Source organism: Canis lupus, chromosome 18 (genome assembly GCF_003254725.2).
Source record: "Canis lupus dingo isolate Sandy chromosome 18, ASM325472v2, whole genome shotgun sequence".
Lineage (NCBI taxonomy): Eukaryota > Metazoa > Chordata > Mammalia > Carnivora > Canidae > Canis > Canis lupus.
Genome location: NC_064260.1, coordinates 6,299,061 through 6,322,143, shown reverse-complemented (window position 1 = coordinate 6,322,143; position 23,083 = coordinate 6,299,061). Strand labels below are relative to the sequence as shown.

Genomic DNA, 23,083 nt, shown 5'->3' with positions numbered 1-23,083 from the left:
AGTGTTCTCCCCACATTTCTTGTGAGACTCTTCGAATTTCCCAGCTACCTGCTCTGTTTGCTTGCTTCTGGCAAAGCCAGTGGCATGTGCATGTATAGTCTTTAGTAAGTCTTTTTTGGTCTGAGAAGAGGAAATTAAAAAGAAAATCCTTTTTAACTTAATATTTTCAACATGAAAAGCCTGATCCAAAAATCACACTATATGAAAAAGTACACACAGAGAAATCTCTGCTCTCTCCCAGAGGGTAAACATTTTCACTAGTTTTTACTGTACCTTTCCTATGATTCTGTTTGTAAGAAATTAAACAAATGTGCAATTTTCCTTTTCCATAAAAAGTAGCATACAGACACACACTTTTGCATATTATTCTTTTGGTTAACACTGCATCTTAGAAATTATGTCATGCTGTTTTTAAAGGACGTCATTCTTGTTGGCCACGTCATGTGGATTTCCCATGGCTTATATAATCAGCCTGCTGTGAGTGGGTATTTGTGTCATTTCCAGGATTTTGCTGTTAGAAATAATGCCATGATAGATAGCCTTGTGCATATGATGTTTCATGTTTGTGGAAAGATAATCAGTGTTTTTAATTAATTTTTTAAAGATTTTATTTATTTATTCATGAGAGACAGAGAGAGAGAGAGGGAGGCAGAGATAGGCAGAGGGAGAAGCAGGCTCCTTGGAGGGAGCCTGATGCGGGACTTGATCCCAGGACCCTGGGAACATGACCTGAGTCGAAGGCAGATGCTCAACCACTGAGCCACCCAGGTGTTCTGATAATCAGTGGTTAAAGCGAAATAACATTGATGGTTTTCCAGATACTGCCAAATTTCCTCCCCAAGAGCCATGTATGAGAGTGTCTGGGAGTTGTGCTGTCTGTAGCAATTCAGGGCTTTTATATACCCTGTTGTAGTTCTGAAGCTCATACACACTCCCATAGATCCCATGCACACATCCGTGTACGTCACGTACCCCCACAACACGGGCAGCTGGGTGTCAAGGAGGTCACGGAAGCCTACCTTTCCCAGGGTCTGTCTCCCTGTTGGTGGCAAATCTGGAAGCAGGATCCTGTGCCTTGGTCTCGTTCCCTTTCTGCCATCCTGTAGTCGTAGGACAGTTTGGGGAGAGTCGAGCGTCAAGTTCTAAGAAAGTGTGCCCGTCTCCAGTAGAAACATATCTAACATGCTACCTGGAAGAACGACCTGGTTTCTCAGCTTATAATAGGGGACTCTAGCGAACTGAATTGTAATTTAGGGCAGAGACCTGAAATTGCTCTTCCTTGCCAAAATAAATTGATTTCTTCAGCTGTCTGAACTTCATTTCTTGAACTGGGCAGGAACTAACGTAGTCTAAATTAAACTCATTTTCCATTAATAAAACTGTGTCAATTCAGGCCACCTGAGTGTGCTTCTGAGTGTCTAACGCACATTAAAAACAAACAAACAGTGTTTCACACTCTTTTCATAACCCATCTGATTTAGCTAGCGTAACACATAATATCTGCATTCACCTTTCCCTTGGCACTCTGCTCTAGAGTTGGCGTCTGCTTCTGAAACTTCCTTATAGCCGTTGGGAAGACTGTTGCAGGAGGGTATTGCCATACACCTGCTAGGGCTGGGAAAGGCAGAGGAAGGATGCCCGGGTATGGGGGTTGGGGTGGCGGTGGGAGATTGGTGAGACACTTAGCCCCTGCCTTGCCCAAAGAAAGCTTTGTTTTCTTTTCTTTTCTTTCTTTCTTTTTTTTTTTTTGAAAGCTTTGTTTTCACTATGCCTTTCCCTGTTTTCCTGCTGGTTGCTTTGCAAAGCACTATAATACTTCGAAAGTATTGTTTGTACATAGGGTCCAGTGAACTGGATCACAAATGTAGGAAATTGTGAATTTAAAAAAATGATAGCACAAGCTAAAGAATTTTAGAAAAATCTTGTTCAGGTGCATAGAGTGTTTCTGCTTGGAGCAGAAACCCAGAGACCAGGGCACTTAGTCTCAGCTGTTGATGTGGGAGGTAGTTAGTGCCCCAGGGTCTCATTACACCTGTTCTGCTTTCCAGGATGTCAAGTGTCAGACTTCCTAGGGAAGCTCTGGGGAGGCTTCTGTTGTCTTTCCTTGCCCGCTTCCTCCCTGTTTCTCCTCCCCCGGAATGAGGGCATTGATGCTGGCCAGTGAAACCTGATTTACAAAGGCGGGCAGATGCAGATCCCCAGTGGGTGACTGGATTTGAATATGGACTTTGGAATATACTGAAATATAAAGATCTGGAAATACTAAAACTGGGAGAGGGGAATAGCTTTCAAAAATGAAAGGTGGAAAATGGAAATATTTGTAGTATTTTATTTTTAGTGTATTTTAGATATTTGAAGTATGGTACCATATGAGTTTTTAAAAATGGATTGTCTTTGGTTTACCTTTTTAATGAATTGGTCATGCCCTTGTATTTAGGGATATAAAAGGTTAGAAAAATGATCAGGAAGTAGATGTTTTCCTCCCTTTTAAAAAATTAAAGAAATTAACATTTCTTTAACAATCAATTAATTAATTAATTAATCAACAATTAATTATTTAATTAATTAATCCTGTTTTTAAAGAAATTAACAATCGTGGGGGTGGATCTCCCACTGATTCTTTGTCTCTCCTAACCCTCTGCGTTTCACACTTCAAGGTCTATCAACTCACCCATATTTGTGCCTTTTTGTCAGATGTTCTTAACAATACACAGATGACTTTCCATTGACAAAGTTTTTATTCCTTCTGTTTTCAGTGCACAGAGGCCAAAAAACATTGCTGGTATTTTGAAGGACTCTATCCAACATATTATATGTAAGTATTTGCATTTTTCTATTGGTTTGATTTGTGGTCACATCTTTCTCTGGGAATTATTTCTTTCAGAGGCAATAGGACTTTTTTAGGATGGGTGAAACTCAGTCCAGGGAGGCCTTCACCCTTGGTTTCACCAGCCTCTGCTCATGAATGTGCAGGTGACCTCTCTAAGGACACAGCTTGTGCGGACCACCTCCTTTGAGGACAGCGTGAAATACCAGGTGCTTTGTTCTGGGATACATATCCACTCATCCATAATTGGACAAAAGGAGCAAGATGTCTTAGGAGGGCCAGGGTGATGTTGGTTTATACACATTTTCCTAGGGAAAGGGAGAAAATGTAGTAAGAGTAGAATTTTGAACTTGAGCAGGATAGGAAAAAACCCTTACATCAATTGCTGTGTGTGTGTGTGTGTGTGTGTGTGTTTTGACAGTGGTCAAAAAGATCACCCGGGCCTGGGACCCTCCCTAGACAGGGGACAGTCAGCCTTTCATGGCCCTTGGCTTAGAGCAGGTTATGCTTCTTCCAGTGCCCTGGGTGCCTGCTGGTGTTACTCTGATTAAAGCATTATTGTATTTAACTCCTGTCGTTTTCTGTATTTTTTTTTTTTTTTTTAATGTCTGCTGAGTTAGCCCCTGGCTATGCTGAACACCTGCCTAAGTAGTCAGATTAACTCTCCGGGTTATCAGTTATTCTTTTTATTGTGTTTTGAAGTTCTGTAGGCTTTGAGAGGAATGCTCCACTCCACACCAATTTTTTCTAGAAAGTATTATTTTTGACAGTACATTTTGTAAAACATGAGATCATTCAGTAATGTATATAATTGCATTATGGCAGAAACACTGTATATTTTATCTATAGGGAGATTGGACAGGAGATACATACTAGTAACAACGAATGTTACTTCTTAATTGGCCAACATGTACATTTTTATTTCCTGCCATTCGTCGAGAATTTCTTTTTCTTTTTTTTCTAGATTTTATTTATTTACTCATGAGAGACACAGAGAGAGAGGCAGAGACATAGGCAGACAGAGAAGCAGGCTCCTCATAGGGAGCCCAATGTGGGACTTGACCCCCTGACCGGTTTCGCGTCCTGAGCCAAAAGCAGACGCTCAACTGCTGAGCCATCCAGGCATTCCTTTTTCTTTATTTTTTTTAAAGATTTTTATTTATTTATTTATGAGAGACACACAGAGAGAGGCAGAGACACAGGCAGAGGGAGAAGCAGGCTCCATGTGGGGAGCCTGATGTGAGACTCAATTCCGGGACTCTGGGATCACACCCTGAGCTAAAGGCAGACACGCCATCGCTGAGCCACCGAGATGTCCCTCTTGAGGAATTTCTGATCTGAAAGAGACCAGAATAGGAGGAGGATGGTCACCTGCCTGTGAATGGGGACACACTGACAAGCAGGGGTTCCCAGTGCCCCACAGTGCAGAGTTCTGGCTGAAGGCCTCTGCAGCTGCAAAAAGACAAAACCCACTTGGAAAAATTGGTTAAGCAGTTAACCAACTGAGCCACCCAGGCGCCCCTGAAAACAGATCTTTCTCAAATTGTTTTGTAGATCCGCTAATGAACCATTTCCTGTTTTTAAAATATATTTATTTATTTTAGAGAGAGAGCAGGTACATGCACACATGCAGGTGAGTGTGTGAGCGGGAGGTGGGGCAGGGGGAGAGGGAGACAGAATCCCAAGAAGATTCCCTGCTGAGTATGAAGCCCAAGTTGGGTTCAATCTCACAACCCTAAGATCGTGACCTGAGCCAAAGTCAAGAGTTGGTCTCCTAACCCACTGAGCCACCACCCAGGTGCTCCTATTTTCTGTTTTTTTTAAGGTTGGGAGTTGGAAGTCATTGCCATTCTTGTGTTTACTTGTTTGTTTAATCCTTTATTCACTTACTTATTCCCTGTATTTGGAAAGGGGTTTTTGTATGACAGAGAGCAGAGACAAGCCCTGTTCTTGTCTTTAGTGTGGTTGGTCTGCTGGTTTGGATTCCTCTCAGCTCTCTTTACCAGTGGTGAGGAGGGTTCTAAAAATTAGAAAGTATGTACGTATGTATTTTTAATTTTACTTGTTTATTCATGAGAGGCAGAGAGAAAGAGAGAGAGAGAGAGGCAGAGACACAGGCAGAGAGAGAGAAGCAGGCTCCATGCAGGGAGCCCGATGTGGGACTCGATCCCGGGTCTCCAGGATCATGCCCTGGGCCGAAGGCAGGGGCTAAACCACTGAGCCACCCAGGGATCCCCAAAAAATTAGAAAGTAAAATCACTCTATTATTAGGGTGCTGAAGCTAATATAAAAAGTGATAATAGTAATATTGAGAATTTTACTACAGCCTAGGCATTGTCCTATACCCCTTACATGAATTAATGCCATTTAACTCCACAGCCACTTGAAAACCCGAGCCATACACACTAGTCTTCGTGATCTGACCTCTGGTCTCTCTGTCCCCTTCACCTGAATCCACACCTGTGTTAATGCTCTTCTGAACCATTGCACATTCTTTCTGTTTTACCCAGCTTTCTTGAGATATAATTGATGTATAACATTGTATAAATTTAAAGTGTTGATCTGAGATATATTATAAACTACCACCATAAGCTTTAGCTGACATCTCCATTGGATCCCATAATTGCTTCTTCTTCTTTTGTGGTGAGAACACTTAGATTTACCGTCTTAGCAACTTGAAAGTCTATAATGCAGTACTGTTAGCTATAAAAACCAGGCTATACTTCACATCTCCAGAACTTACTCATCTTACTACTGGGAATTTTTGCTCTTTGACCCATGTCTCCTCAGGCTCTGGCAGCCACTATTTTACTGTCTCTGACTTTGGCTTTCTTGGATTCCACACGTAAGAGAGAGCGGACAGTGTTGTCTTCCTCCGACTTATTTCACTTACCATAATGCCCTCAAGGTACATCTGTGTTGTTGCAAATGCAAGAACTTCCCTCTTTCTTGTGGGTAAATAATATTTCATTTTGTGTGTACATCTTATTTAGGTTGCTTCCGTATCATAGCTATTGTGGATGATGCTGCAGTGAACACAGGACTGCAGGTATCTCTTCAAGATCCTATTTTCCTTTCCTTTCCATGTTTACCTAAAGGTGGGGATTGCTGGATCATATATTCTGATTTTATTTTTAACTTTTTGAGGACTCTCCTTTTTTTTTTAAAGATTTTATTTATTAATGAAAGACACAGAGAGAGAGAGGCAGAGACACAGGCAGAGGGAGAAGCAGGATCCATGCAGGGAGCCTAATGCGGGACTCGATCCTAGACCCTGGGATCACGCCCTGAGCCAAAGGCAGCCACTCAACCGCTGAGCCCCCCAGGCGTCCCTTGAGGACTCTGCTTACTGCTTTCCAGAGTGGCTGACCCAGTTTACAATTCCAGCAGTGCACGGGGTTCCCCTGTCTCTATATCTGGACACTTGTTATCTCTTATCTTTTTGATGATCGCCACTTTGAGAGGTGTGAAGTGATACCCCTGTTTGGTCTTGATTTGCATTTCCTCATAATGAGGAAACCTTGAGCACCTCGTCATGTCCTTGTTGGCCATTTATTTGTCTTCTTTGGATAACAGTCTATTTAGTTCTTCTGCCCTTTTTAATCAGATTATCATTATTGTTATTTTCCCTTATTGAGTCGTAGGAGTTCCTTGTATATTTGGGATCTTATCCCCTTACCTGTTAAATGGTTTACACATGTTTTCTCCCTTTCCTTGGGTTGCCTTTTCATTTTGTTGATTGTTCCTTTCGCTATGTAGTAGCTTTTTAATTTTTTTAAAAATTATTTATTTATTTATGAGAGACACAGAGAGGGGCCAGAGACACAGTCAGAGGGAGAAGCAGGCTCCCTGCAGGGAGCCCGATGAGGGACTCGATCCCGGGACCCCAGGATCACAACTTGAGTCGAAGGCAGACGCTCAACCACAGAGCCCCCCAGGCATCCCTAGTAGCTTTTTAGTTTAATGTAGTGTAGCCCTTTCTATTGATGTTTGTGCTTTTGCTATCAGATCCAAAAACTTGTTGCCAGGACAGATAGTGAGGAGCTTCTTCCCTATATTTTCTTCTATGATTTTTAGTTTATGAGGTGTTACAAGTCCTTGATCCATTCCAAGTTAATTTTTGTGAGTGATGTGTGATAGAGGTCCCATTTTATTATCCTGCATGCATTTCTTCAGCTTTCCCAGCACCATTTGTTGAAGCGACCATTCTTTCCTCACAGAGTCTTGGCTCCCTTGTCAAGTATTAATTGACTGTATATGGGAGGGGTTATGTCTGGGCTCTCTGTTCTGTTCTTTTGGTCAATGTATCTTTTCATGCTAGTACCAACTGTTTTCATTACTGTAGCTTTATGGTACACTTGAAATCAGGAAGTGTGGTACATCCAGCTTTGTTCTTTCTCAGGATTGCTTTGGCTATTCCTGGTCTCTTGTTTCATGCAAATTTTAGGACTTTTTTTTTCTATTTCTGTGAAAGATGCCATTGGAATTTTGAAGAGATTGCATTGAATATATAGATGGCTTTTTAAAAGATTTTATTTATTTATTAGAGAGAGAGGGGGAAGAGCAGAGTGAGAGAGATGACGTGGGGCTCGATCCCAAAGGATCATGACCTGAGCTGAAGGCAGATGCTTAACTGACTGAGCCACCCAGGGGCCCCTCTGGCTCCCTTTCCTTAATCACAGACTTTAAGTGCTCTAGGATCCAGAAGATCAGGGTTCAAATATTTGCTCTGTGACCTTCTTTTTAATTGAGGTGAAAGTCACATAACAAAATTCACCATTTTGCAGTGAATATTTCAGCGTCATATAGTATATTCACAGCATCATGAAGTCACTATCTAGTTCCACATGTCTGTTCCACCCATCCTTTCTTTACTAGCCTTTGACCTTCTTACTTAGCTTCTTACTTAGCTTACTTAGCTTCTTCATGAAATGTGAACGTGAATGTTGACCTGGTTGGTAATATGGGGCCTGTGTGTGGTCAGCACTGAAATCAGACATAAATACATACACGTACCCAAGGCCAGCTTGCATCTCCTCTGTGTGTACACAGGGTTGCTCCTTCTACAAACTGAGCTTGCCCTTTGACTGTACCTGCAAGGTGTTTCGTATGTGAAGGCTCTCCTCCCTGCTTTCCAGCACATTGGGAAAATGAAGAGGAGTGAGGAGAAGTGGCTTTGATAGAGTCTCCTTCACCCAAGCTCATGCTGCTCAAGGACAGATATGCTGCAGGCCAGATGGTAGCACAGAAAGATCACAAACCCAACCAGAAGCACTTGGGTCTGCGGAAGACGTGAGGAGCAGCTCCGTTGTTCCCTATTCACCTCTTTGAAACCCTATCATGGTTTCTGTCAAGGTGGCACAGATGGTGGTGCGGGTACAGGTGACTTGTATCCAGCTTGAGTCACCCTCACTGGGAGCCTGGAGGTCGAGATCTAGCTTCCAGACTAGAACCGTATGGTCTCTACACTGGAGGACCAGACTGGCCTCACCACTCATGTTCACTGCACAGGGTACCGCTCGGGGGAGCGGGTGCTGTGCTTCACTCATTCAGTCCACAGACACTTGTAGAGCGTCTGCCGACGTGTCTGTTGCTGGGAGACGGTGGCACAAGACATGGAAGGTGCTTATGCTCCGGGGAGCTGCAGTATAATAATGTGTGACTGAGCAGTTATTTTTGAAGCACCTTTGACATGAAATGTAAAACCCATGAGTTATAACAGATCTCACTTCAAAAATACATTTCTGGTTCATTCTGCCTTTCATTTCTTCTGGGTAAAGTGCTTTATATGAAATTCTCCAAAAAGGTAATTCCTTAAAGATATGTTTACCTGAGATGGTGTCCTCTTAATTCTGTGACAGGATTTTTTCCCCTGCAGGAAACATATTCCAAATGATACCTCTGTTCTGTGCCTATAACTTACCATGGAAAGAATGCATTAGGGAGAGAACATCTAGTTTGCAAACTTGTTTTAGAGACTTAACTCTTCTATTTGAAATCTAATTTCGTTTGTCTCAGCCGAAGTCCCATATGGTATTCCTACTTCTCCTGCTTCCCTTCATGTTCCTGGATTTTATTCCAGCATTAAAGTTACCAAGCTATAAGAGGCTAATTTTTAAAGATAATTAGGTTTCCATTGTAGCTACCTAGATATACAAGATTACCATCATCTGTTTGGATTTCTTCACGCTAAATTATCTTTCTCCCTTCAATTTTTAAAAAATTTCTTTTCATTTTTTTTAACCTCTGTTGAGCTGGAAGCCTGCATACAATGTATGTACAAACAAAATATTCTCCTTATTTTTGAAGAAAAAAAATCCCTTTGAAATCCAAACAGAAGAACAACACGTTTCAAATGTTTTTTTTTTTTTTTTTCCTTTTCCCCTCCCCTTCACTCTACTACCTTTCTTTCTTATCTACAGGCTGCCCTTTCAAAAGCCTTTAATTAAAACGTGCCTTTTTTGTACTTTGGTTCAGAGCTTCCTAGTATCTCCTCCTAGCAACAGTATGATTTAAAAATAGCTGGATGGTCATGTGGCCTCACCAAATGTAGTTCCTTCACTTTCATTCTCTGCTTGAATTGTTCTTCTATCAAGGACTTGCTCACTCAGCCCCCTCTGTCTACACAGCTTAGAACACCATGTGAGCAGGAGGCACTAGATAAGAAGATAAGAGAAAGACCTTGCCAAGGAGCACGTCCTGGGACACTGGCAGGCACAGGGCCACACGGATCTGAAGGAGTGCTCTTTCCTCCTTCTTTGTTTAGAGTCCAGAAAGTACTGCAATCAAAGGTGGCATTTGTCTAAATGCAGCCTCACATCCTGGAGCTCACTTTGATGTTAAGGTAGCTGCAGGAAGCACTGAGTCCCTTGTGCCTTGTCAGGTGACTGGGAGCTACTGTCCTGTCTCAGTGTACCCATTACTCCTGTGTGTGCAGAGGGCAGCCATGCAGCATAGGAGAGGTAGTTTTGGGCTCTCCTGCTCTCACCTGCTGAGCAACTCGGCAAATCACTTGGCTTGCAGGCCTTCGTTCTCCTGTTAGGAAGTAGGTATGGTAATGTGTTAACTACTATATTCGGTTGCGGTGAGGGTGGATACTCCTGTGCATGGTCACAATGAGCGTATCATCACTAATACGTAGTTGCATTATGGAAGGACACAGGTCAGGGTCCTGTGTCCATAGATGACCAGTTGGCATCCCTGACTTCACATACAGGGATTGCCACCTGCCCCCCCCCCCCCCACACACACACACAGAGGGACAGGAGGACTGGATGAGTTTGGCTCACTGCGGGGCATGCCCTTGGTGATTCTCAGAAGGGCCCTTCCCAGCCTGGCTCCGGTATCCAGAGGTTGGCATGGGGTGCCCTTGGTGCCTGAGTGGATGGTGCCATGGCCACAACTGACCCCTTTGTGGGTGAGGGGGGATGGGGGCCCGCAAATCAGGAGCAGTGTCTCTCCTCTCTAGAAGAAATGTCACCCTTTCTGCTGAGATTTGCAGCCTGAGGCTTGTCCCAGAGCCTCTCTTGCCCACAGCCACCATCTATGGATGAACCTATGTCTTCAAGAGCAGAGGTGGGAGATGGCTTGGGAGGCAGAAGCAAATGGAACATCTTCCAGGGCCGAGTCTGTGATGGGCACATGGATGGGGGAGTTTCCAAGTGTGAGGCCAGAGACCTCAGGGCCTTCTCCAAAGTTGACAGTGGTAAAAGAACCTCACATGGAGGGCTGGCAGGACCTCAGAGCATTGGCTCACTCTGCAGTGGCCCCCAAGATCCACCCATGCTTCCACGTCTCCCTCAGACCAAGGCAGAGCAGAGGGTTCCTTCAGTTTTCCAGACTGCAGCTGAGATAGGGCCCTCCACAATTCAGGGGAATTATGAGGGAATTGTTATAATGCAAGACCTAAAATGACAACAGCTGACGCACATTCTGTGCAGCGCCCTTTCTAAGCTTGTTATATGGTCTCCTCCAGAAAGCTCTTAATAGTGACCTCTCTTCCTTTATCTGTTTCAGCTGAGGTGCATGTATCCTGCTTCCCTTCATGTTCCTGAATTTTATTTCAGCATTAAAGTTACCAAGCTAGGGATCTCTGCATGGCTCGGTGGTTTAGTACCTGCCTTCCACCCGGGGTGTGATCCTAGGGTCCCAGGATCGAGTCCCGCATCAGGCTCCCTGCATGGAGCCTGCTTCTACCTGTGTCTCTGCCTCTCTCTCTCTCTGTGTCTCTCATGAATAAATAATTTAAAATCTTAAAAAAAAAAGTTACCAAGCTAATAGAGGCTAATTTTTAAAGATAATTAGGTTTCCATTGTAGCTACCTAGATGTACATAATTACCATCACCTGTTTGGATTTCTTCACGCTAAATTATCTTCGGTACCATGTTCCACCAACAGACTTATTTCCTGTTGCCAAAGTAAAACATCCATCGTCTCCTTCCTAGACTAGGAGTCCATTGAGGACTCGAGTTCTGTCTTGCTTTCTTCTCTCTTTGCTAACACAGGGCCTGAGAGAAAGCATTTGGTGCACATTTAGTAACTGAAACAAATGGTGGCCTCACCCCTGGGGAAGGCAAGAGTGAGTCACCGTTGATCTTTAGTGATGGAAGATGTTTTAGGGACTGGAAGTCAAGACCTTCTCTATTCCTACTCTGCCATTAGGTTGACGTGTGATCATGGGCAAATCTCCTGACATTTCTGGGCCTCAGTTTCCTATGCTGAGTACTCCAAGGTCTCGTCATGCTTATTCTGTGACATCCTCCAGCTGTCTGCAAAATACTATCTAGCATAGGGAATAAAAGATGAATGACCAAGTAGGCCGATGAATTGTAGAAGAAACAAGCATGCAGATGTGGGGTGGATTTTAGCTCATTAAGGGTCCACCCATCTTGCCAAATACAAAGCAACCACCTAATATTTTCTTTTAAAGGAATGAGTCATCTCTCTTCTGTAGGTCTTAGCATTGACACAACAGTAGGAGAAAGATGTTAATCGCACAGTCAGCCAGTGGGATGGATCTAGGAGCCTGTGACCATTCAGTGTTTCAGATTTTGAGGTTCCTAAGACATCTGGCTAGGTGCTGAGCTGAAGCTTTGTGAAAGTCAGGTACCTGGATGTTAATTCAGACAGTGTCTTTTTTCATGTGATTTTAAACAAGCCAGAGAAAGCTTGTGATGTAGATGTGCATATTTCCTGTTCTTTATGAGAAGAAATGAATCTAGTCATTTTGTTCCAGGAAGTTGAGGGTAGGTTAGTAGTGAGTCGGGTCTTCTTAACTAGACACCAATGATTTTGAAGTGAGATAAACTACTGGCTCTCTGGAGAGTTGGCCAGTGGGAAAGGTTTGACCCCAAAGGTCATCCTTGATTTATCTATATTTTCTTAGAATACTCAGAAAACCTTAAAACCATTCTTACATAGTTTTACAAATGAAATAACTGGCAACAGGTGAGGTTAAGCCATTTACCTGGGCCTGTAGCTTCTTTGATGGTCTTTTGCATAACTGGTCATATCTGTGTCTGCCACATGACTAGAACAGAGGTGCAGAGGATTTGAATTCTAGATGTTCCATCTACTCACTTATTTTAGCTTTGGCTTTAGATCTAAGTACCATTGAAGGAGAGAATGTGGGGAAATCTCTTGGAAGTCAACCCCCGTGAGACTCAAGGGAATCCACACCATGCCCGGCTCAAAGGGAATGGAAGGGAACACATGGATGGAAAGTGTTTTGGTCAAATACAAAAGGAAGATGGGATACGTGAAATATAATGAATGATTACATCACCAGGGCCATATGTTAATCTCTCTAACATTTATTGAGTACCTGGGGAGGGACCATGGGAAGCAAAGATGAGGGAGCCAGGACCTGCCATCCAGGAAGGAGTTCATGGTCCATGGCTTATCTGGCAGCAACATGTGCCAAGCTCTGGGACAGAGGCCATTCTTTCCAGTACTGCCCTTTCCTTGCTATTGGTTTTGACCAGGCCGTCTTCAGGCCCTACTCCCATTGGAGTGTTGAAGCTTCTTTTAAAGCATTCACATTAACCTGGTTTATTGCATCTCTCTAGGTTCATTTTTCTGTTGTGAATAATTGTGCAAGTGGATGAAATATTACTTGCAGATGTCAGATCAGCATCCCAGAAAGAGGCCTTGCAGAGCCACAGCCAGGCCAGCCTGGGCCATCTTACCTGCCTGCCAGAGTTGGAGGTGCCAAGATTAGTTCCGGGGGGCACTGAGACACAAGGCCACCTCTGATGATTAGGAGGTGCTGGTGTGCACTGTCCCTCCCTTTTCTGTTGTCAGACCCTAAGCCTATTGGAGAGTTTCCATCTCTGCCAGGTCAGCTGGACTCCATGTGCCCCGCTGTCCTCCCAGAAGCACTGGGAGTTTCAGGGATGTGCAGAGTGGAAAGGAGTGGTGGGGATAGGGAGCAGGTGTGCTTCCCTCACTGTGCTTCATCTGCATGCCCCTTTACCTAACCCTTTAGTTGTGCCATGATGAGGCAGCTGAGCATAGCCTTTGCATAGCAGCCTTGGGAGGGGTGTGTCCGGTCTAGTCTGGGGACAGACATTCTAAGGAACAATTTTTCTTCTTTCTCTGTTCTTATTGTTGGGCTTATCACGGAAGATTCTTGGTATAAGATAGAGGTATTTTCTTGCCCTCAGAGCAGGGAGAAATACTTCCCTGGTTACCCAGCCTTAAGATCGCTAGACTCCTGCTGTGGTCTGAATGTTTCTGTCCCTCCCCGCAAATTCCTATGTTGAATCCTAACTCCCAGAGGTGTTGGTATTAGGAAGTGAGGACTTTGGGAAATGGTTAGGTCATGAGAGCTGAGCCTTTGTGAATGCTTTTATAAAAGAGGCTCTAAAGAGGTCCCTTGCTCCTTCCACCATGTGACGGAGGACACAGGAAGAAGGTACCAGTTATGAATCAGAAAGAGGGCCCTCATGAGAACATGATCATTATCATTGATCTTGGACTTCCCAGTCTCCAAAGCTGTGAGAAATAAATTTATGTTGTTTATTACCCACCCAGTCCGTGGTATTTAGTTATAGCAACCCAAATGACCTAGGACAACCCTCTGTGAAACATATTGGTATTTTGATAGGAATTACATTGAATTTGTAGTTTGCTTTGTGTAGTATGGACATTCTTACACTATTAATTCTTCCAATTCATGAGTATTATATGTACTTTTAATTTTTTTTGTGTGTTGTCTTTATTTCATCAGTGTTTTATAGTTTTCAGAGTAGAGGTCTTTCACTTTCTTGGTTAAGTTTATTCCTAAATATTTTATTCTTTTTGGTGCAATTGTAAATGGAATTTTTCTTCATTTCTCTTTCTGCTACTTCATTATTAGCATACAGAAATGCAACATATCTGTGTATTAATTTTGTATCCTTCAACTTTAATGAATTTATTACTTCTAATAGTTTTTTTTCTTTGTAGAGTCATTAAGGTTTTCTATATATAACTTCTTTACTTATTCCTTACCAATTTGGATATCTTTTTTTTTTTTTTTCCTGTCTGATTGCTGTGGCTAGGACTTTCAGTACTATGTTGAATAAAAGAGGTAAGAGTGGACATCTTCTTGCTCATCTTAGAGGAAAAGCTCTCAGTTTTTCACCATGGAGTATGATGTTAGCTGCGGAATTTTTATATATGGGCTTTATTGTGTTGAGATAGGTTTCCTCTAAATCCACTTTGTTGAGAGTTTTTATCATGAACAGATCTTGAATTTTGTCAAATGCTTTTTTCTACATGTATTGAGATGATTGTGTGGTTTTTATCCTTCATTTTGTTAATGTGGTACATCACATAGGTTCATGTGTGAATGTTGAGTCATCCTAGCATCCCTGGAATAAATCCCACTTGATCATGGTCAATGAGCCTTTTAATGTATTCTTGAGTGTGGTTTGCTAATATTTTGTTGAGAGTTTTTACATCTATGTTCATCAGAAATATTGGCCTGTAGTTTTCTTATTTTGCGGTGCCCTTGTCTGATTTTGGCTGACATCGTAGAATATATTTGGAAGTTTTCCTTCCTCCTATTTTTTTGGATTAGTTTGAGGAGAATAAAATGTTTCATGGACTTTACCTGTGAATCCATCTAGCACTGAATTTTTGTTTGTTGGAAGTTTTTGATTATTGATTCAATTTCATTACCAGAATTGGTCTGTTCAGATTTTCTATTTCTTTGTAATTTCAGTTATGGAAGATTGTATGTTTCTAGGAATTTATCCATATCTTCTAGGTTGTCCAGTTTCTTAGCATATAATTTTTCATAGCAGTCTTTAATAAACCTTTGCATTTCTGTGATGTCAGTTGTTACTTCTCTTTTCTTTCTGATTTTATTACTTTTTTTTCTCGATGGGTCTTGCTAAAGGTTTGTTGATTTTATCTTTTCTAAGAACCAGTTTTTTGTTTTATTGATCTTTTCCTTTTTAATTTCTAGTTTATTTATTTATACTCTGATCTTTATTATTTCCCCCTCTTATTGATTTGGGGCTTTATTCATTTTTTTGCCTACTGTCTTTAGATGTAAAGTTCGATTGTTTGAGATTTTCCTTATGTCTTGAAGGAGACCTATATCACTATAAATTCCTCTCCTAGAACTGCCTTCACTGCATCCCAAAGACTGTGGACCATTGTATTTTCTTTTTTATTTGTCTCCGTGTATTTTTTTCTTTCCTCTTTGATTTCTTCATTGACCCCTTGGCTTTTTATTCTCTACATATTTATGTTTTTTCCATTATTTTTTCTTGTAATTGATTTCTATTTCATACTGCTGTGGTCAAAAGAAATGCACCATATGATTTCAGTATTCTTCAATTTATGGAGATTTGTGGCCTAACATGTGAGCTATCCTAGAGAATGTTCCATGTAAATAAACTTTTAAATAATTCATCAGGTAGCAAAAATGGATTTGAATAGACATAAGGCTATGCTTTTTAATATTCCACTAATATGATATATTAAAAGATAAACTGAGGCATATTAGAATTCTTAAGAGTTTATTTGAATAAACATCTATTCAAATTGGGCAGTCTCAAAGTAGTTAGGAGCACTCCACCAACAGGAGGTTGGGGCAAGGATTTTATAGAGAAGCCAAGCAACGAAATTATTTAATTGGCTGTGATTTAAGTGGTTGCACAAACAGCTGACTGTTTGTGAGTGATTGTTCTTAGCCTTCAGGCATTTATAGGAATTGACTGGCTTACATAGGCCCTAAATCCACCTCAGTTTAATGGCCTCCTTATTTGATTATTTTAACAGATGTCTTATATATTTCAATACAGGTTTTGCTTGGTTGCATTATATAATACAATATATATAATTATATGTTATAATTATATAATGCAATATGTAAAATATATATATATATAAATGGTATTGCCTATCTTATCATCCATGAATCCAAACGAGTTCTCCATATATCTGGAGATATATATATATTCTCCATATATCTGGTCCCAGGAGTTTGGAGAAAGGATTTTAGTATGCCCCACTACCCAATAAACATCTTTTTACATATTGAATCTTAATGTGGTAGAACTTATTTTTATCAGGGGATAATTTTGCAAAAATAGAATTGTGTTAGCAAAGGCTATGCTTATTTTATATTTTAATAAACATTGCCAGACTAATATCCCAAAAGTTGTCATGATATAATCAGCCAAGCATATAGAAGAGTTAAGTATTTCCAACTATCCTAGCTAGCACTGGGTGTAATATTGTAATCAAAGTATCCTTTGTAGTCTGAGTTCATTTTACCTACTGTGCTGTTCCATCTAGGGAGTCTCCTGTCTATTGTATTGTTAGTTCTGCCTAAGGCAAAACACTTATGATGTACCAGGAACCATGGCACATGGGTAGTACCTAAAGGAATGAAATAGGGTTGCTCTTAGGCTCGGGGTCCGGTGTGGAGGACAGATGCTATTAGCTGTGAATGGTAATATTGTACATGATGAGAGCTGTATGAATGGGAGCAAAGGGAGGATCATGGTGTATGGGAGAGAATGAGGGGATGGTGTTAGGGAAGACTCCACAGAGCTGACCTTGGAAAGGTGAAGAGCAGTTTTAGGGGCTTTAGTGAAGGTGTACGACATGGAAGTATGAAGATACATCATATATTTGGGGAACCACAAGGCTAGAGTTTATAGGGTGCCTGGCAGGTGGCAGGAGATAAGATGGAAAAATGAAGGTGAGGCTCACTGAGAAGAGTCTGAGTGGTTGAGACTTCCTTCTGCACAGTGCATCAGCTTGGTCTTTCAGAAAGCTGCCAGGACGGTACAGGGGTGAGGAGGTTGTTGCTGTAGTGAGGGCAAAATATGGAAGATCTGACTCTTGTAGTGTAAAGAGAGCTAAAGAACGCAGTGATGGGCTAAATAATATTTCACAGAAGAATCAATGTGGGGGAAAAAGGGAGCCAGTTGCTCAGAGATCTCTAGTTGGACAGACAATGATAGAGACCATGAAAAAAGCAGATTTAGGGAGGAATTAAGCAGAAGAGGGAGGAGGGGATGTCAGGTCTATGCATGTTGAGTTTGAAGTTCTTGCAGAACATCCCAGAAGTATGGACAGTGGAGGCTTTGTTTTTGCAGCTCAGTAGAAAATCCAGAGACAGAGTGTAGATTTAAGAGTTCTGAGCATGTAAATAATAGTTAACCAACTCAAGTAAAAGTAAAGCTGAGAAAGTAAGCCAGGTGTCAGCCTTACTCAGACTGTCATGACTTTGGGCTAATGGGTACTATAATCTGTCTGTTTTCACAATTTTATTGGCACATTCATACCAGTCCATTTATATTTTCCATGCCAGTGCTATTTCAATAAGATGAAGCTTATTATCAGATTTAAATTCTGTAAGATCAAAGGAGGACTTCTATTTTACATTTTCTGTATTAATTCACTATTCTGACCAGAATTTAGTTTTTTAATCTGAAAGTTAACCTGGTGCTAGAGGGATAAGTCCTTTGTTTTTCAGGAGAGAGTTGAATAGAACTGATTTTAAGGGATCAGCAGTTTACTGAAAGGAGAAAAGAGGAGAAACCTCTATCCCAGAAACACAAGGTTAGAGTCTTTAAACTTGAAGTTAGCAAAGGTCAGCAGCAGTTTAAAGCCTTGGTCCATTTTACTTCATCTCTTCACCTCAATTCTGGGTGTCCCTACTCTGTGGCAGGAGTGATTCGAGGGCCAGATTGAACGAGCCCTTTGCCCATTATGATAAGCATTTATAGTATTCTCTCCCATGGTAAAAGTAAGGGTAAAAATTCTCTGGGTAAGTCCCATATACCATGCTAAGTACAACCAGTTCTGGTTTATTCAAGTTTGAGATGTTTTCTCTTAAAAGTTGTGTCTCTGGATCCCTGGGTGGCTCAGCGTTTTAGTGCTGCTTTCAGCCCAGGGGGTGATCCTGGAGACCCGGGGTCTCCACGTCGGGCTCCCCGCATGGAACCTGCTTCTCCCTCTGCCTGTGTCTCTGCCTCTCTCTCTGTGTGTCTCTCATGAATGAATGAATGAATGAATGAATGAATGAATGAATGAATAAAAAAAATAAATCATATATATATATATATATATATATATATATATATATATATGGTAAAAAAGTTTGTTACCAGGGGATGCCTGGGCTGCTCTGTGGTCGAGCATCTGCCTTAGGCTCAGGTTGTGATCTGGGTGGGGTCCTGGGATTGAGTCCCACATCACGCTCCTCACAGGGAGCCTGCATCTCCCTCTGCCTTTGTCTCTGCCTCTCTCTCTGTCTCTCGTGAATAAATAAATAAAATCTTTAAGAGAAAAAAAGGCTTGTTACAGGAAGGTAGAATTAGTGATGAGTCATAGAGTTTAGGATGATAGACTCAATGTTGGGCAAGAGATGGTTGTGACTCATTGATATGCATCTGGAAGTGATGCTTCAGGGAATTAGTGGGAATCCTGAAATGTCACAAAGATCACATATGACCTTTTTTAGGAGGGAAGGAGCAGAAATACTCAGGATGTCAATATGTGTAGGAAGCAAGCAGCCCCGCACGCTTAGATTTTAAAAGGCATATGGGGAAAGACTAAAAGTGGGTTTCTGACCTGGGGCAGTTGCTCCAGTGGTCAGCTTCTCAGTGGAGGCTTCAGGAGAATCATCTAGATGAGATTAAAGGGATATTTTGTGATTGCTTGCAACTAATTAGGGTTTGCCCCTCTAATGTCCTGTGAAATCGGGCTGAGTTTTTTAAAGGGACCATAAAACTGGGAGATCTGTGACTTGACAGTGAGCCAGAGTTTCTTTCATTTTTTTTTTTTTTAAGATTTATTTATTTATTCATTCAGAGAGAGCGAAGAGACAGAGGCAGAGGGAGAAGCAGGCTCCCCGCAGGAAGCCCGACGTGGGACTCGATCCCGGATCTCCAGGATCACACCCCGGGCTGCAGGCGGCGCTAAACTGCTGCGTCACCGGGGCTGCCCTGAGCCAGAGTTTCATGGGGACTTTTTTTTTTTTTTTTATATGATAGTGAGAGAGAGAGAGAGAGAGAGAGAGGCAGAGACACAGGCAGAGGGAGAAGCAGGCTCCATGCACCGGGAGCCCGACGTGGGATTCGATCCCGAGTCTCCAGGATCGCGCCCCGGGCGAAAGGCAGGCGCTAAACCGCTGCGCCACCCAGGGATCCCTCATGGGGACTTTTAATAGCCCCTCACACAATAGCTCAGTGATAAAGACAAGGAATTCTGATATAAATAAATAGGCCAGTTAAGTGGATTTGTAACTGGTGTGAGAGCTGTACCTATACAATTATGATTAATAAAATGCTAACATGGAAGTAAGGTCTCTAATGGAATTCAGCTTTAGCTCCATTCCCAATACTCCGATTTGAATGACAATATGGAATTGCTGTAGCAAACATACTCAAGGTTGTAAGGAGAGGTCTTGAATCCTTTATTTTCTTTCCTTTCTAAGTAAATATATAATTCAATTATTGCTTTGTTTTTATCCAGGCAGTGAACCTATCTGATTGGTCAGCATCTAAGATGGCTGATTAGAAGACCACTTAGTGGTGGGTTGGTACTGCACCTGCCAGGGTGCTCACGCTCCCCCTCCATCTGCAGACTGCTAAATTTTAGTGTACACCCCTGCCCACCTCCCAACATTCCATGCAGTTAGGCCACGACTCACTTAGCAGGGTGGATTTCTTTCTTTCTTTCTTTTTTTTTTTCTTCCTTTGATTTACTTGTTCCAGGCAGCCTGCTGGACTTTGGGAAGATCTCTGGTTCTAGATTTTGGCATTAAGGTGTGGAAAGAGTCCGCTTCATGCTCAGACCCAAGCCTTATTCTCTACCAGGTCTTACTGTGCCATTATTGGACACTGCCATGCATGTCATCTGCTGTGGGGCTGTGGCAGACAGAAGGAGCAGGATGGGCTTGGTAGTGTTGGACATTCTTGGGTCCCAAGAAAACTTGACTTGGATTCTTCACGTAAATGACAGAAAACTAGTAGGAATCATGAATGCCTGGGTGACAGCACGAAGTTCTCCAAGCTCCAGACTGACCGACATAATGGACCAGATTTCAGACATGAAATTTAATCATGGGAATTCTTTTATTTTATTTTTAAAGATTTTATTTATTTATTCATGACAGACACAGAGAGAGGCAGAGACACAGGCAGAGGGAGAGAAGCAGGCTGCATGCAGGGAGCCCGACGCAGGACTCGATCCTGGGTCTCCAGGATCACACCCTGGGTCAAAGGCAGTGCCAAACCGCTGGGCCACCAGGGTTGCCCAGAGAATTCTTTTAGATGGTGATAGGGCTACTTATTCTGCAATGGTCCGTGTAAGGCAGGAAGGGGAGCAGTGAGGGCCAGACATGGATTCTGTATGGGGAAGAATGCCCTGTAACCATCAAAGGTGTGCACTTCAGGAGACCCTGCAGTAGGGAATGGACAGCTTCTGTGTGAGGAGGCAGAAAGGAAACTCCATCACGATGATAGTCAGAGGCTGGAGTCCTTCATGCAAGTAAGGCCTAGAGCTCTTCAAGCTCTTACAGAGAGATTTCCCAAATGTGTTGGGCAGGCTGAGGATCAAGCTGACCTCTGTTCTGTCCCCCCAGAGTTTCATGTACCTTTTAGAGTTTTCTCCAAACCTTGTGGGGCTGAGTTTAGTTTTTCCAAGAAATCCAGTTTCTCTCAGATTATTGAGGGTCTCTGATAATGTGAATTTACCTCCTGAATCTAACTCAGTCTTCTTCAGGCATCTGCTGTGTGCTTTGCTCTGTTGGGAGCAAACATGATAATAAAAGTAGTGTCAGAAGCAAGTCTAGATATCAAGATACACAAGGCATAAAATGCAGGAGACTAGGCCACTGTCAAACTAAGAAACTTGGGATTCGGCAAAAAAAAATGTTGTATTGGCAGAAACTTAGAAGGGAATGGTTTGCGGAGACCTAATCCAGCAGGTAATGGAATAGATTAGCATATTTAAATAACACAATGTTGATGGGAATTTACTTAAAACTCTAACGTTGTCATTTGTGAACCATGCCCTGTTCTTTACTGAATACTAAAAAAACAAACAAAAAAAACCCAGACCCCACAAACTCCATCTCTAGACCTCCACTCTGAATACTTAACTGATATATTGTTAAAGGTTTTATTTATTTATTTATTTATTTATTTATTTATTTATTTATTTATGATAGTCACAGAGAGAGAGAGAGAGAGAGAGAGGCAGAGACACAGGCAGAGTGAGAAGCAGGCTCCATGCACCGGAAGCCCAACGTGGGATTCGATCCCAGGTCTCCAGGATCGTGCCCTGGGCCAAAGGCAGCCGCTAAACCGCTGCGCCACCCAGGGATCCCCCTAACTCATATTTTACTTGATATACCAGATGCTGAGATGATTTTCCATGAATCAGTTTAAATTTTTTTATTTTTGATTTTTTAAATTTATTTATGATAGTCACACACACACACACACAGAGAGAGAGAGAGAGAGAGAGAGGCAGAGACACAGGCAGAGGGAGAAGCAGGCTCCATGCACCGGGAGCCCAATGTGGGATTCGATCCTGGGTCTCCAGGATCGCGCCCTGGGCCAAAGGCAGGCGCCAAACTGCTGCGCCACCCAGGGATCCCCCATGAATCAGTTTAAATACAAATTACCATTTCACATCATGTGAAAGAGTTAATATATCAACATCTGGCCATTCTTCTTTACTACAAAGATTCTGTGACTCCATTAACATTGAATGTGCTCTGCTCTGCTGTGTTATCCTTTTCTGCTCTTGAGATTTAGACTTGACGGCTAAGAGCACATGTCCGATGGCCAGACGCCCTTACCTCCTGGACAGCACCAAGTGTGACGTATGCTTACTTCTTAGCCGCCTGAAACTGCTGAGGGAGCCGTCCTGTTCTATTTGTATCTCATTGCTGCTCTGACATTTCTAACTTGTGGCAGATATGCTTCCACACATATGCTTCCTTTTACATTATGTATCCTCAGGACCTCACCACCTATCGTTTGCTGGAGGAGAGAGGCGGGGCAGTCTCATTTTATCTCTGTAATGTAGTTAATTACAAATTCACACCGCCTACTCTGACCTCATCAGAAATCTGTTTGGATCATGGGGTACAGTGAAGAACACCTGGCTCTCAGGGCACAGTTCCAGGGACCCATTGGATGTACATGCTGTTTTCACATCTTTGAAGCTGTTTGTGTCTTTCAAGATCCTAGACTTAAAATTTAGATACATTGAAGAGTAGATTTAGTGAAGAGTGGTGTTTGTTCCTTTCTACGGTAAGTCTGAGGTGGCACGCAGAATAGTATAGCTCAAGGAGGGAAGTTCCATTCTGTTGTCTCTGTCCTGATTTATTCTGCATCCAACACAGTGAAGGTAAGACGCCTGGTTAGTCTTGAGCTGTCTTTAGCTGGAACGCCTGTGCCATTTCAGAGCTGGGCACCAGGCGCCCTGATGTGTCAGATGAGGGCTTATTTAGTATGCTGGCCTGCCTGCTAATGTTTACTGCTTTCGATTCAGCTCCCTGTACACTTAACATTCCTTTTATAATCACAGCTGCTTGAAATGCCAGTAGGTATGTTCTTAGGGCTCCAATTTTTGCCAGCAGGTTCACTGGGAAAAAAAAAGTAGCAGAAAGAAAGGGGGCACAAGTTTCACTCCATGGATAATTACGTGTTCCTTCAAGAGGTTGGCACTCGTCAGCATCCACCCTGGGAGCCGGTCCAGGAGTGCAGATGAGCAACAAGTATGCTTGG

General features: G+C 42.3%; 1 protein-coding gene across 2 annotated transcripts in view; it reads left to right on the top strand.

The window, feature by feature from the left end:
• Window positions 1–23,083, top strand: part of VOPP1 (VOPP1 WW domain binding protein) — a 99,534-nt gene that overhangs the window by 47,131 nt on the left and 29,320 nt on the right. For both annotated transcript variants that reach the window (XM_049096310.1, XM_025449202.3), the window contains exon 2: window positions 2,757–2,815. In XM_049096310.1, coding sequence (XP_048952267.1) covers window positions 2,757–2,815 — 59 coding nt within the window. The remainder of the gene's footprint in view (window positions 1–2,756; window positions 2,816–23,083) is intronic.